This window comes from Zootermopsis nevadensis, unplaced genomic scaffold, assembly GCF_977971745.1.
Source record: "Zootermopsis nevadensis isolate Lab colony 2312 unplaced genomic scaffold, Znev_1.0 Znev_ptg000017l, whole genome shotgun sequence".
NCBI classification, from domain to species: Eukaryota; Metazoa; Arthropoda; class Insecta; order Blattodea; family Termopsidae; genus Zootermopsis; species Zootermopsis nevadensis.
Window position 1 is genome coordinate 13,058,435 of NW_028259149.1, and position 14,331 is coordinate 13,072,765.

The 14,331-nt window shown below is 35.4% G+C and overlaps 1 protein-coding gene across 13 annotated transcripts in view; it reads left to right on the forward strand.

The window, feature by feature from the left end:
* Nucleotides 1–14,331, forward strand: part of Rrp5 (Ribosomal RNA Processing 5) — a 34,974-nt gene that overhangs the window by 12,723 nt on the left and 7,920 nt on the right. For all 13 annotated transcript variants that reach the window (XM_087350492.1, XM_022076120.2, XM_087350497.1 and 10 more), the window contains 16 exons: nucleotides 165–381; nucleotides 755–985; nucleotides 2,290–2,461; nucleotides 3,100–3,272; nucleotides 4,108–4,242; nucleotides 4,908–5,057; nucleotides 6,027–6,225; nucleotides 6,712–6,828; nucleotides 7,258–7,462; nucleotides 7,861–8,060; nucleotides 8,576–9,102; nucleotides 9,745–9,945; nucleotides 10,642–10,770; nucleotides 11,614–11,715; nucleotides 12,416–12,569; nucleotides 13,364–13,529. In XM_087350492.1, the coding sequence (XP_087206618.1) occupies nucleotides 165–381; nucleotides 755–985; nucleotides 2,290–2,461; nucleotides 3,100–3,272; nucleotides 4,108–4,242; nucleotides 4,908–5,057; nucleotides 6,027–6,225; nucleotides 6,712–6,828; nucleotides 7,258–7,462; nucleotides 7,861–8,060; nucleotides 8,576–9,102; nucleotides 9,745–9,945; nucleotides 10,642–10,770; nucleotides 11,614–11,715; nucleotides 12,416–12,569; nucleotides 13,364–13,529 (3,078 nt within the window). The remainder of the gene's footprint in view (nucleotides 1–164; nucleotides 382–754; nucleotides 986–2,289; nucleotides 2,462–3,099; nucleotides 3,273–4,107; nucleotides 4,243–4,907; nucleotides 5,058–6,026; nucleotides 6,226–6,711; nucleotides 6,829–7,257; nucleotides 7,463–7,860; nucleotides 8,061–8,575; nucleotides 9,103–9,744; nucleotides 9,946–10,641; nucleotides 10,771–11,613; nucleotides 11,716–12,415; nucleotides 12,570–13,363; nucleotides 13,530–14,331) is intronic.

Below are 14,331 nucleotides of genomic sequence, written 5' to 3' on the forward strand. Positions count from 1 at the left end.
TACCTGGAATGTAATGTTGACCACACACATCATCTAATACCAAGGTTAAAAATGCGTGTAGCTTCCCCCCCCCCCCTCCCCCGGCTGTATTACAACAGTTTCATATTCATTGTAGCCTGTGACTATATTGTAATGTGTGGTTTCAATGTTTGTCTCATTTACAGACGTATTATTAAGGCAAAGTTCTTGTACCCAAAAGATCTGCAGCCTGGCACGAAGGTCTCATGTCAGATTAAGGAGCATATACAAACTGGTGCATTTGTTACCATTGATGGAGGTGGCAAACCCCTCACAGGCTTTGTACGGTCCTTTCACTTGAGCAATGTTCCCCTTCAACATCCTGAAAAAAAATATCCGGTGGGAAGTCAGCATTCTGCTCAAGTAAGGAATTTTGTAATTATTTTAAAGTAGTGCATTGTTTCTAAACATTATATATTTCTTTGTTTCATTACCTTTTTAGATGTTCTTCACACTCTTAGCATGAGCAAAGAATGCCTTAAGGGCTCATTTGTGTGTCAGTCACATTTTTCCTAGAAAATATACAAGTTGAATTACCAAAAGTCACACATTTGCAGCATTGTGGACTGAGGTCATTGTTGGAATGCATTAATGCATATGTATGATTTTACTGTAACCTTGAAGTGTGCAATTTGGTGATGTCTAATATGGATATGTGAATGAATGGACGATTGTGCTGACTGTGACATGAAATGCATGATAAGTTGGGTATTAGAAGTTTGTTGTGTTTCAACAGGTCCTTCTGGTACAGGGAAACAAGATACAGCTAACACTTAAACCAGTGTTGCTGGTTTCGGATATACCTCCTTTGCATAGGTTTGAAGATGCACAGCCAGGAATGTTGTGTGAAGGAGTGGTTGTATTGATTGTGAAGACTGGATTGCTGCTTACATTCTATGGTGATGTGAAAGGTTGGCTTGAACTTAGCAAGGCTGATAGAAAGAAGAAATATTATATTGGCCAAGTGGTATGTTTGTTGTCAGTATTGTAGGGGTACAATGAATTTGAGTGAAGTATTACTTAAAATGCCATATTTGCATGATTATAATATTACATATTTACTTAATTTCTTTGCAGAGCTTACATCTGTCTGTGAGAATCATCTCAGAAACTGTTCTACACTAAAACTCTGATTTTTATTCATGTTTATTTACTGTAAGCCTTACTTTACATAATGGTCAAATTCAACTTTGTAATTTTTCTTAAAAACAGTTTATAAATGTGGAACATTTTTACACAACATAAAATATAGGTTTAATTACAATCTACAGCTTAATTCAAAATATTGTTCAGTATGGTGAATTTTTAATAAACTAACAAGGAAAAATAATTTATGATTATGCAGTGTGTTATCTGTAGAATGATTAGCATGGCAACACTATAATTGTATCAGTAATAAAACAACATTAATGTTTAAAGTACAAAATTTACAGTCCAGCATTCTAGTCACTGGCCTTGTTTTTAAATATGTCTATACCTGCAAAGTCTAGAATATCAGAAAATTAGGTACGTTTATTACATTTTTTAAGGTAGGATTTCAAAATTAAAAGTGAACTATTAAGAATAAACTGATTGACATGCACGTGGGATTTTTAAATAAGCCATATTTATACATGCACTATAGTTTGTTTGTTTGTTAACATTTTTAGCTTATTTTTACATGTATGCTTATTTCTTTAAGAAATGTAATACTTTGTAGATTTAGCTTGCAAATGTAAGAAGAGTATTTTGAAGACTGTTGTATGCTCAAGTCCTTGAAATGAAGTTACAAATTTTGACTGCTGTTAAACAATAGACCTTAAGAATTAGGTGCTTCCTTTGTACACTGTTTGGAAGATGATATTAAATTGTCAAACAGGGCATGTAAAGTGAAGTTCTGTTGACAGCCAAGACTCATTTTATACACTTTGTGGAAAGAACAAATAGAAATGGTATGATATTTCATAGGTTACTGATGAAGGAAGTGTCTGCTGGATGTACAACACAAATATTTTTAATAAGCAGTCAATGGACAGTCGAGAGGTGGTGCTTCCTCAGCTTGAGGTTTGCATGTGGGACTAAAAATGTTGTCATAAAAGACTAACAGGTTATAAAATGTTAAACCAGGACCTGGAATTCAACAAATGTTTTGGCACAATCTAAGTGGGGGGGGGGGGGGGGGGGTGTATTTATGTGTTGACACACTATGTATTTTTCCTGGGAGAGACTTTGTTTTCAGACTTGGTATGTCCAATTCTGTATCCATGAAATTAATTACTGGTGTTTTTTCAGCTTCCATGCTATGTAAAAACAGTGAATGTGAACGATGGAAAGCTAACATTGAGCTTAAAGGGAGATTGTACAGAAGATAAAGTTTCTAAGAAGAGGAATCAAATATCTAAAGTAGGAAAAATGTACAAATTAAATGTTACCAGTTGTACACAAGTAGCACTAGAAGTGGAGAGTAAGTACTTATCCTTAATTGTTTTACATTTTTCTGTTTGAGTTTAAATTTTTAACTTGCTGAATTTCAAGAAGGAACTTTATTCAGCAGTTGATAATTATTCAAGAAACAGAAATTTCATATACTGGTAGCCCTCGATTTACGCTGGAGATGCGTTCTTGGACGAACCGGCATAATTGGAATCGGCGTAAATTGGAACAATTTTATAATGTAAGTCAATGGGAAGTCAATGACATGCGTTCCCAGCACCCAAACATTGACGAGTAATATAATGGCATTACATTTAAAGCTCCGAAATAATGTAAATAAAATGTCATGACCATCTCGTCCCTTTTGATGTAACCATGCTAATAATATTAGGTTGTGAGTGCAAACTGTCAAGCTCTTTATTATTTTATTGTCTCCATTTCTTTTTTTAATGTTTTTAAATTTAAATATTTTTCTTAGAGCTTTGTTTTCAGTACTGTCACTGTCCTGCCAAAGTGAGAGACCCATGTAAAACCACATATGAAAAATAGTTTTATACATATATTAATAATTGGGTTTTAGGGAGGATGTGGAAAGATAATTGTGAGTATTGTATTCTCTGTATCATTCTGATTTGTTTCTGGCATTCCCATGTGCTTGAATCTTTACAGGTAATGCTGGAAGTGGCATAATACCTGCCCAGCACCTGACAGATAATCCAACTTTGGCCCATTTGTTACTCAGTACATATGCACCTGGGGACATTATTGATGTTGCATTCTGCTTCAGTGAAATAGATGGTCTTGTCTTTACTGTGCGCCCTTCTCTTATTGAGTACTTTCAGGTGAGTTTTTAACCTGAAGCTATATTTTAGCCTTTCAGGATCTTTTCCACTGTACACCTTAACATGGAATAGAAGAAGCTATGTTTGCATTTGACACTAGAATTAAGGAACTTATTTGTAAATGATTTTTAATCCTGTCTGTACTGATTTTTGTATAAAGAAACCTCTATTTGTTGGTGTATTTTTATTATAGCATGTAACTTATGTTGTTTGAAAGGCCATGAACAGCTTTAGTTGTTGAGAGATAGAGAGAACACATTTCTCTCACTGATCTTCTCAAACACCAAATAACTGAGGCCAGAAGGAACACTGCTTGTAGCAAGATTTTGTGAATAGCATGGGAAGGGTGAACAGGTCCATATATTTTTAATAGAACATGAAGGTCAGTTTCTGTATTGTCATTTTCACTTGTGCCCAGCGATGAACAGGGATTTTTACAGTATCATCTCTGTGAGGTTTTTCTTGTTGTTTCCCACTGGTTCATTCTTCACCAACAAAAACTTATATAAATCACGTCACTGAATCTGCCATTTTGATGACTTACTTACTGACATAATACCTGTCAAAATATTGTTGTAACCTGTTATCTACACATGAGAAAATTAAATCTCATCCACTGAAAGTTTTGTTGTTTTCTTGTGGACTTAAAGAAACTTGTGAGAGCATTACTTTCCAGGTGACAATCATACAGATTCTTTCCAGATTGCACAGCCCTGAAACCCAAATTAAATGTGACAATTTTAATTACCATTTAATGTCAAATTCCAGCTGGAAATTGATACATGGTGATGTAAGAAGTTCATACATTCAGTTTTATTTTTTCTTTTATTCCCAGTCTAAGAGTGCAATGAAGTTGTCAGAAGTTTGTGAAAAGATGCTGCTTCCATGTACTGTGAGAAGTATTATGCCCAAGAAAGTTACACTGCAGTTGCCATTGTCTACATGTAACCTGACACATGTGAGGTTAAAGGTGAGTGACATTATAATGAAACCTCACTGCAACAGGAAAGCCCTACGTTATGAGGATATTTTCAGTAGTCATTGAGTTAACATAGTTGTTTTTAGATACCTTAAAAGTAATGACAAATCACCAAGTGGCTCATCTGAGTACAAAGCATTCTTCATATTCTGGATGTGTTCACTTCCTTTCATGCTGTTGCCTTGCTGTATGATGTATAAAATTGAGAAAATGTGAGTAAATAACAGGAACAAAAGCAATAAGGAGTCAAGGCACTTGCTTGTTACTGAATAAATTACACAATGAGCAGTAGGGTCATAGCTCTTAGACTGGCTTTGTATGATAGAATTTCCAACAGCACTGAATAATTATTATTCTGTTAAGAATCATGCATATCACATGGAAGCAAAGCATGAAATGTGGTAGGAGTTGATTAATGTCAGCAAAAATAGCATTTTATGAGATGGACAATGGGCATTTGACCATAAAGGAAATGAATAAATAATGGTAGAATTGAAAATCATGTTTACAGATAGACTTGGAGATGCTGCCTTTTGTATCTTTTTTTTTTGTATAATACTGTAGAAGGACCATTTTTTTACATGAGAAAGTTTTAATTCTATCATTATGTCTAAAGAATTCTTCATTTTGTGAATGTTTCATGTGTCTAATTCCAGCGTTTATGCAGTATCCATGTGAATGATGCATCTGAGCTTAGGCTGGTAGAACACCAGGGTTTAATATCTCAGGTTGTAAACATTGGTGGCCCTGATAAACTCATACATGTAACCACCAAACTTTCTGACTGCTGGGACTACAGTACAGAGGTAAGTAATTTGGGTGTTGTTTTCAGTGATTGATATAGTCTCAGTAGTTCCATGAATTCACAAACATCTTTGCTAAATATTGCCATGTATTCAATATTATATTTTTTGCAAGTGCCCCATGGATCAGCTCTGGTGCCCACCCAGCCTCCTATTTAGTGGGTACTGCAGACTCTTTCCATGTGGGAAAGTGACTTGAGCATCAAGCTGACCACTCACTTGTACCTAGTACAGGGGTTAAGAATGTGTGAAGTGAAGCTTCACTTCTGCTCCTCTGTATAGTTTCCAAGTTCAAATCTCAGCCTGGAGACAGACTACCATGACTGAGTTTTCTGTGGCTTTCCTCATTCCTTCCAGACAGATGCTAGTATGTTACCTTAAATTATTTGATGATTATAATTTGCACTGCTGACAGCATTGTTATATACACTACAAATAATCATAAACACTTTTATTAATTATATTTCATCTTACATTGCAGTATGTTTTTTAGAAGTCTGCACTGGATATGACACTGCTATTACTAATGGCATGGTATAACTATTCTTCTACTAGTCAATAATTTCTGTTAGTCTGTTCACATACTCAAATTCTTCTCTGAACGGGATGAAGTATTTTAAATATTTTCCAGCAAAATTCTAGTTAACAGTAGAAATTTGTTATAATTTTTTAAAAAATTAAAAACATACACTATTTTAGTAGCAAAGGTAATAAAGTGATAGGTCACAGGCAGGACAACTGGGGTTTGACTCCCAGTAGCGACAGGAGCTGAGAGTGAAGTTAACTGCTCACCTTTACCTGGTTTTCAGGTAAAGAACTCAGAAACTCCACTTGTTCATATGCCTTTATGTTGTCCATAAACACAGGGACACTTTTACCAGTACCTTTTATTTTGTGTTAATTTCTCTTATTGTATCTGTTTTTATCATAACATCTTAGAGGAGATAATCTATTTTATTGTAACATTTCCAGGCATGTGTTTCTCTTCTGCGCAGCTTTTGGCGGGATTATGATAAAATTGCTGCACACATGAAAGAACAGGGCAGTCCTTTGGCAAGTCTTGTACCTGGTGACCGAGTGAAAGGAGAAGTGGTAGCTGTCAAGGAGTGTGGTGCTGTGTTGAAGTTGGAAAGTGGTGTTCAAGGCATAGCTACACCTAAATTATATAAAGGTACATTGTGGAAGAGTACCAATAATCCATAGACCTCAAAACTACTTTGCCCATCCTGCATGTTTGTGGTTTATTTTGTAAATAGCTTTTTCTTGTTCATATTCATATATTTCAATCTTTTTGATTTAAAATAAGGAAGATAAAACCATATGAGCTGAATGACCACAAGTATTCCCCATATCTAATTTGCTTATTATTTTATAATGAACATCATTTTTATTCCTATCATTATTAAGTTTCCAGATTTCTAAAGAATTTATTACCTCTCATGGATTTTATCCTGCATTTTGAAAATAAGATGGAAATATATATGTAAGTTGTTTCAGTGTGTTGTCTGTAGAGCAAGATCCATGCTAGTTTTTGTGTTGTTATTTATGCTATTCATTATTTTTCCTAATAAATTAACCTTCATCAACATCATAAAAAATTAATATTTTTCTGTTTGCATTTTGCTTGTAGTGATGTATTATGTCTTCCTTGTTGCAGGTTCCTTAAAATGTGGAGCTAAGGTGGAAGGGACAGTATTGTTTGTAGATTTTCAGAATGGTTGTGTAGAATTGACTCTCCACCAGGCCGTCATGAAACGGATTAACAGTATCCAAGGTACATTTACACTTTCTGTGATGATGATGATTAGTTCACATATCCAGCAGGGTTGGTTTTATTATGGAAAATTCTCCTCTATTGCTGTCCTACAAGCACTCTTCTTGTACCTGGGTTCCATCTTTCCTTGTCTTCTTTTATCTTTCTTCCCTCATTTGGTTTCTCTGCTGGGATACCTTGAAATGGGGCATGACTTTTTTCTTCCATGGCCCTTCTGTTCATCTTTTACCATTATCTTCCTATTTTATGCAGCTGAGAAATAAAGTTAAGTCAGTGAAGAAACAAGCTGTAACTTTTTGTCCGTTTATGTAAATTTATTTTTGTATATAAAACGTTTTTTACACTTAGAGCAAAAGTAGATTGTGCTTGTGTACAGTGATATAAGAAGGAAAGAAAATAGTGGTTTTATCTCTCTCTCTCTCTTTTCAGATGGAGAACTTGATGGTGATTTGGGTGTTGGAATGGGAGTACGAGCTGAGGTGTTGAGTGTGCGTGAAGAAGTGATTGTGGCTGTTTTGAAGGGGGCTGGAAGGAAGCAGCTTGCATACATTCCATCACGATGTCACACGAATGACTTGAAACCGGACTTAAGTCGATATAGAGTTGGTGAAACCAGCAAGATGATTGTGCAGGCGTAAGTTTTTGTGTTAGGTTTGTTTGATATGTCTGTGTTCTGCTTAAGAAACCAGGTTTTATTGTGTCCTTGTAAATGTTAAAAAAGGAGGAGGTATCTCCCCATTCACATGATTAATTGATTTGTTTATCAGATTTACCCTAAATGTTGTAATGTGTGTATCCCCTCCTCCCTGCCCCCCAAATTTTGGTCTGTATTAGTCTTCTATAACTACCACTCTGTATAAACCTGAAATTTCTGAAAAACAGGTTACAGCATAAACTAAATATCTTGTTGTAACCTTATAAACTGTGAGTAGTTTTGTGAGCAATATTACTGTAGTGTAGTAGCTCTTGTTTAGTACCATTTTATCCTAGTCATCACTGACTCATCTTTGATTCTTTGCCCTTATTTTATAGTTTGGAAGGAGGAAGAATTCTCTGTGTGCAGCAGAGATTTGTATTTCAACTAAATAAATTAAAAGCAAGAGCCATGGTTGCAGCAGAAAGGATGAAGGGAAATGCTGATAGAACTCAGAAATATGATACGAGTAATAGTGGTGATGGAATTAAAAATTTAGACACATTTGAACATGAAGGGAATGGAGTCTCATACAGAGGTAAATAGATGTAGAAGTCTGTCTCATCTTACATTTTTTGTACAATTACGAACACCGTCATTTGAGATGATGTATGTGACAGGCCTTTGTAGTGCCTTGACAAGTACTGTATAATTCTTTCTTGCAGTTTTAGGTTTTAGTTTTTGCAAAATAGCTGCCTAATGTTCATCCAAAGATGCCTCCTCTGATTTTATTTCAGTTTCTACAAATAGTAAGTCAGAGGAAGTGCAGGAATTGTTATGGAATTCAAAAACTGTTACAGAGGAGAAACTGAAAGGATTTTAGAACAGAGAAATGTGTGTGAGGGTAGGACATGATTCTTATGCAGGCACAGGGAAGGGATGTCACATAATCTCAAATGGAAATGAATAAAAATTGAAGTAAAATTTGAGGAGGAATTTTAAAGGTGAGACTGCCCTTTTTAGAAAACTGAAAGCTAAAACTGTGAAAGTACTGCAAGTAATACATCATATGAGGTGTGGAAATGTTGCATAATTTAAGTATTTATGTTACAGAACAAGAAGTGAAAGGAAGAAAGAAGAGAGAAATTTATGCAGGTGAAGGACGTGATTCTTGTGAAGACACAGTAAAGGAATGTCACATTATCCCTAATGCTGGTGCATCTGGAAGTGAACCAGAAAGTGAAGTGAAATCGGAGAAGGATTCTTCAGATGAAGATGAGGGAACCATTTTGAAAAAACTGAAAGTTAAACCTATGAAAAACAACTATGCAAATAATACATCAAATGAAACACGGGAAATGTCATGTAATTTAAATGTTGATGTTGCAAAAAGTAAGAAGAGACGAATGTCTGCCGAGGAAATTGTTGGAGATACAGGTTGTGAAGGGAGTCATAATAAGAGGATAAAAACAAGTTTGCAGAATGAAGTGGTTAGAGAACCAAAGGGTGTACATGCTGGTCAAGTAAGACGATTGTCATTGAATGCAGGGTTTGTTTGGGATGCAGACCCATCTCTCCTTCCTGCAGCAACCACAGCTTACAAATCTGATACTTCATCAGATGAAGAAGAAGTACCTAAGGTAGGCAGATAAAAAACTGAACAGAATTCTCATTATTTTCATCATTGTCAGCAGTGTTGACTCTTGCTTTACAGTAAACACATTTATGGGCTGTATGTACAGATATCATTCTCAATGACTTTTTAAAGCATGGAACAGACACTGAAATCACCTAGAAGGTGAATACCTGGATATTTGTAAATGTTAACATTTATACCCTATTATCAGATATTCACACTGCACAGACAGTTCATATATGGATCAGTCACTGACTGCAAATGTGTAAATGGATGTTTAATAGGGAATTGAAAAATAACTTAACTTAATGGTGTGGGAGTCCTTAAAATGCAGTTTAATATCCTCTAATCTATGCCAGTGGTTCCCAAGTGGTCTCTTCTCTTCAGGTTTTGCAAGTAAAGTTTTATATGTAGTTCTCATTCATGCTGCATACCTTGCCCAGCTTATTATGCTTTAATATTTAATGAAGAGGACAAATTGTGAAAGTCCACATTGTGCATCTTTCTGTTATGTCCTCTCTTTTAAGAATTCAAATATTTCTTTGCCATGTTGGTCTCAGAAAATGTTGCTTATATATGTTCAGGTCTTCTTAAATGTGAGATGTTTCCACTAAACCAAATATTTGTCTTGAAACTTTGATTACAGCATGAAGGTAAATGGAAGAGGCTGACCCGAGCTGAACGTGTGGAGCGAGCGCGTCAGGAGGAGGAACGTCTTAGAGCTGAGGAACAGAAATTGATGGACTCAGAAACTGGACCACAGTCAGCTGATGATTTTGATAGACTTGTTCTGTCTTCACCAAACAGCTCATTGTGCTGGATCAAGTACATGGCATTTCACCTTCAGGTGAGATAGATTTAATCGTCATCCGTTGGTGTTTCTGCCTTTGTGTATCTTGTGACAAAGCCTTCTTCATTCTTTTCTATCATTGCATAAGTGCTCACTTTTGTATGTGGCCACCCTTTCCCTCTTTTAACACAGATTTTTTTTTATTATTATCTCATTAGTTTTTCTTCTCTCTCTGTCCACTTCTTTTATTCTCACAACAGAGACTGAATTTTTCCCTATCCTGTGGACACTTTTTAAATAAGCCATAAATGATGAAGAGTGTACTTGGACCTAGGAAAAAGGAAGTAAGAAGAGGATAGGAAAAATTTCTACTCTTTATCAGATATGATTATGCTGACTAAATAGAGAATGATGATGTGGGCAGGGCATGTAGTATGCATAAGAGGTTATAAATGTATGTGAAATTGTAGTCTGAGAACCTCAAGGGAAGAAATCGTTTGGGAGAACAAAACATAGATGGAAAGTCAGTATTGAAATGGATCTTAAAGAAATGGAGTAAGAAGGTTTAGATGTAATTGATGTGGCTGAGATAGGTTCTAATTGTGGGTTTTGTAAACATGTTAATGGACTTCCAGGTTCCATGAAAGCAGGAAATTTTTTGATTAGCTGATCAGTTATAATGTTTCCAAGAAAGAAGTGTGAAGTTAGTTAGGTTTGTGATAAAATTAAGAAACAGAATTGTGTGTTTTTCAGGCCACAGAAATAGAGAAAGCACGTGCCATCGCTCAACGAGCATTAAGTACGATTTCATTCCGTGAGGAGCAGGAAAAACTGAATGTATGGTGTGCATTGCTTAACCTTGAGAATCTTTATGGTTCAAAAGTAAGTTCCTATTTTTAATATGTAATTTATTGTTGTAAAATGGAGGAATTGCATTTATACCAATAAAGGATTTTATGTACCACTGCTTGACAGACTGCGAGGAACATGTTGAATGAATGTTATCTAATGGACTGCTAAAAGATTATTTAAAGTATCATGGTAGAGGAAGTGAATGCTCAGAAAGACCTTTGTGTAGTTGGACTTTGAACATTTTCGTGTAGTGGTAACATTCTGGACTTTTATTTGAGTGGCCTTAGCCTGGATACTAGCTGCCTTAATCAAGATATTTTATGGTTTTCCTTGCTCTCTCCAGGCAAAGTTAGGATCTTCTGTAGTTGAGTGTCACTGAATAACCTAAGGATTAACCACCTACCACCTGGGATAGCTCACACAGTAAAGTGACTGTCTATGGGTTGGAAATCACGTGTTCAGTATTCAGCAGGGGCATGGTTTTTATTCTTCCTGTAAAACATTTGAACTACCTTTGAGGTCATTGTCTAATCAAATGGGCATTGTTGGAAAGTGGCTGTAGTGTGATGCCGACTGCTATGTAGTGTTTAATGCTAATGTCTACAGTGTGTGGAGCTTTGCATACATACCCATGTACACCTTCATGGCATGGCACTATAAATAATGGAAACTTTAGCTTTACCTTTTACTAATAAACTTTATAATAATAATGATATAATAACGTATCTGTTATTTTTTTTAAAATACCCTTTGTAATAAAAATCTACATATGCTCTTAGCATATTGGACTCTTATCACAGGTATTTGTCATTGCTTAAAATTGTTTCAGTGGCTGTGAACAGAAGTTTAATTTATTTTTATCTTCTTGTGCAGGAGAGCCTAGACCACGTTCTTGATGAAGCTGTTCGAATGAATGACCCATTCAAGGTCTACATACAAATGTTAAAAATATATGCTGACAGTGGTAAAACTGAGGTATGTGTTAACTACTGATTCACTTCTAGCACAATAATCATCATTGGATATGATCCTTGGATAGTTCTGTCCACTTTGCACCTTTCACAACCTTTTTGTATTATTGTCAAATCTTGTATTCTAACTGCCGGCTTTGCAAGTGTGCTCTCCAAAACTGTATGCTATTATTTCCCTCATCCAGCTAAACGGTTATCGAATTGTAATCAATTTTACTACCCAGACAATCCCGGGTGACCTGTATAAGTCACAAAATTTGATTTCTTATTCCTAAAACATTTCTACTTTAAGGGGGGTTGTCTGACAACCAAACCTCTCCATCTGTTTCTCTCTTCCCGCAGTTCTTCTTCATTCTCTTCCCATGGTCTATCTACTATCTGTGTGACATCTTTCCTAACCTGTTATTCCCATCCTCAGTTAGTTGTCTGTTCTGTAATTCTTAAAAATCTCATCTCTGTTGGTCTTAATCTATTAATATCTGCTTAGGTACATGTCCAAGTTGCTGTTCCCATGCATCAGTTTGTAGTAATTTTTAAATTTGAAAAATTTGAATTAAATACTTAAAATCAGTATTATAACTTTTAACTTTTTGTGGCCAAGAGAGATGATAAAGTGTTCTTTATGGAAGTGCTAAACTAATAATGGGATTTTTATTTAATTTAATGACATCCAGCTCTGAATCTGTGATTGAATTTTTGTCTAGGAAGCTGAAAAATTAGTGTCTCTACTTACAAAGAAATTCCGTGAGAGCAAAGAAGCATGGCTGCAAGGAGGAGGCGTGCTTTTGAAACTGGGGAAGCTTGAGAAGTCTCGTTCATTAATGCAAAGGGCACTCGCTAGCCTGGATAAAAAATTACGTAAGTAACGATTGAAGTAATTTAGTTCCATCTATGAATGTAAGTTTTAGAAGTCAATGTTTGTGTTCTTCCTCCATATCTATTTGAATGTTGTCATTTGTCCCCTAACATTCATACATGGTACATCCAGTGCTATGTAACATTGCAGTTGGTACACTGCTGTTCACTAACCTGCAAATAATATACTGAATAGTCCAAGCCTCGTGTGTTTGTATTCATCATTACATAATACCAAAATTTTGTTTATTTGACGTCCATGACATTCATAGTTTTAATTTTATTAATTGTATTTAAAATTGTGAATTTGTTAAATTACTTGCAGATATGCTTTTCTTTCTGTTTGTTTAATAGGAATTTAAAGAAATCTTCCTTGTAAAGCAATCTGGGTAAATTACCATGTCAGAATGGTAAAAGTTACCAGTGTAACTTGCCACCTCTTTTCTTCAGGGTCAACACTTTTTGACATATTAATGTACATAGGTCACTCTGCGGTGAATATGAGTCACCATTAAAATTCAAGTTCTGTATTAAATTTTGTCTTGTAAATTATGAAATAAATTAATGTTTGCAAAAGGGAGCAAGAAGTAGAATTATAAGTATTTTATCCAGAAAACTATTGCTATATACATTCTTCTTCTAGATTTTTCTTCTCATTTTCAATTTGTCCATTTTCTCCTCATTTGTCATCTCCTTTACTTCCTCCTATCCCTATCATGCATTCATTACCATCATCTTCACCTTTCTTAGATTCTTCCTCCTTGTGTTTTGCATGGTTTGTCTATTTTGTTTAACAGATGTGGAAGTTATATCAAAGTTTGCACATTTGGAGAACCAGCTAGGCGAACCAGAACGAGCACAGACTCTGATGGAACATATCCTCACCTCATATCCAAAACGTGTTGATATTTGGAACAGCTATGTGGATATGTTGGTGAAGAATGGGCAGTTGGAAGCATCTCGGTAAGTTTACTGATCTTCGATGTTTTGTGTGCTCTTTATATGAATTTCATATTCTAGTAATTATTATAAAAATTTAGATCACCATTTTCATATTGGGAATCTGACTAGGATGCCAAACACAGGGTTATAAGAACTTGTAACACATATAAGAAATTAAATGTAATAACAGTTTGAAGAAAGCTGAAACCTTTATTACTGTAATGAAATTACATCAAATGGAAAATATCCAAGAGGAAATTATAGAGCAAGACTATATCGCTGGGGAATTTCACCAGGCTGTTAAAGATATTATGTGGAATTTTCAAGGAATGTACAAAGACACGTGTAAGGAACTATGTATTTATTCAGTCAGCAGGAGATAGATGGTTACAGAGAAAAATTATAAATCCACATGAACGAACCATTCAAAAGGTGACTATGAAGTCAGGATAGACTGGACTGAAATGGAGAAGAGGAGACAGCACACTCTTATAAACACAGAATCTTTCAGTTTGATGCAGTACATCTCTATGTTGATGGGGATAGCACACTAGAAGAAGCAGGTTTCAGTTGAGTCATAGGTTAGTGACCTGTGGAGCAAAAGAGTGAGCCACTTAGTGTGGTCACTGTGCTACTTTTAGTAGACCTCTTTCTGCACCAGAAGTAGGCAAGCTGTATTTTGAATTCTATTTAACTTTTTCAATCAATTGCTGTACAATTGTAAAACATTTATTTGAATGAAATGTCTGTCTTTAGCCTTGTTTTGTGTCTGGGTGAGCTGTAGTTCACAGTCAACACCCATAATCCTCACTCTCAAAGGGAA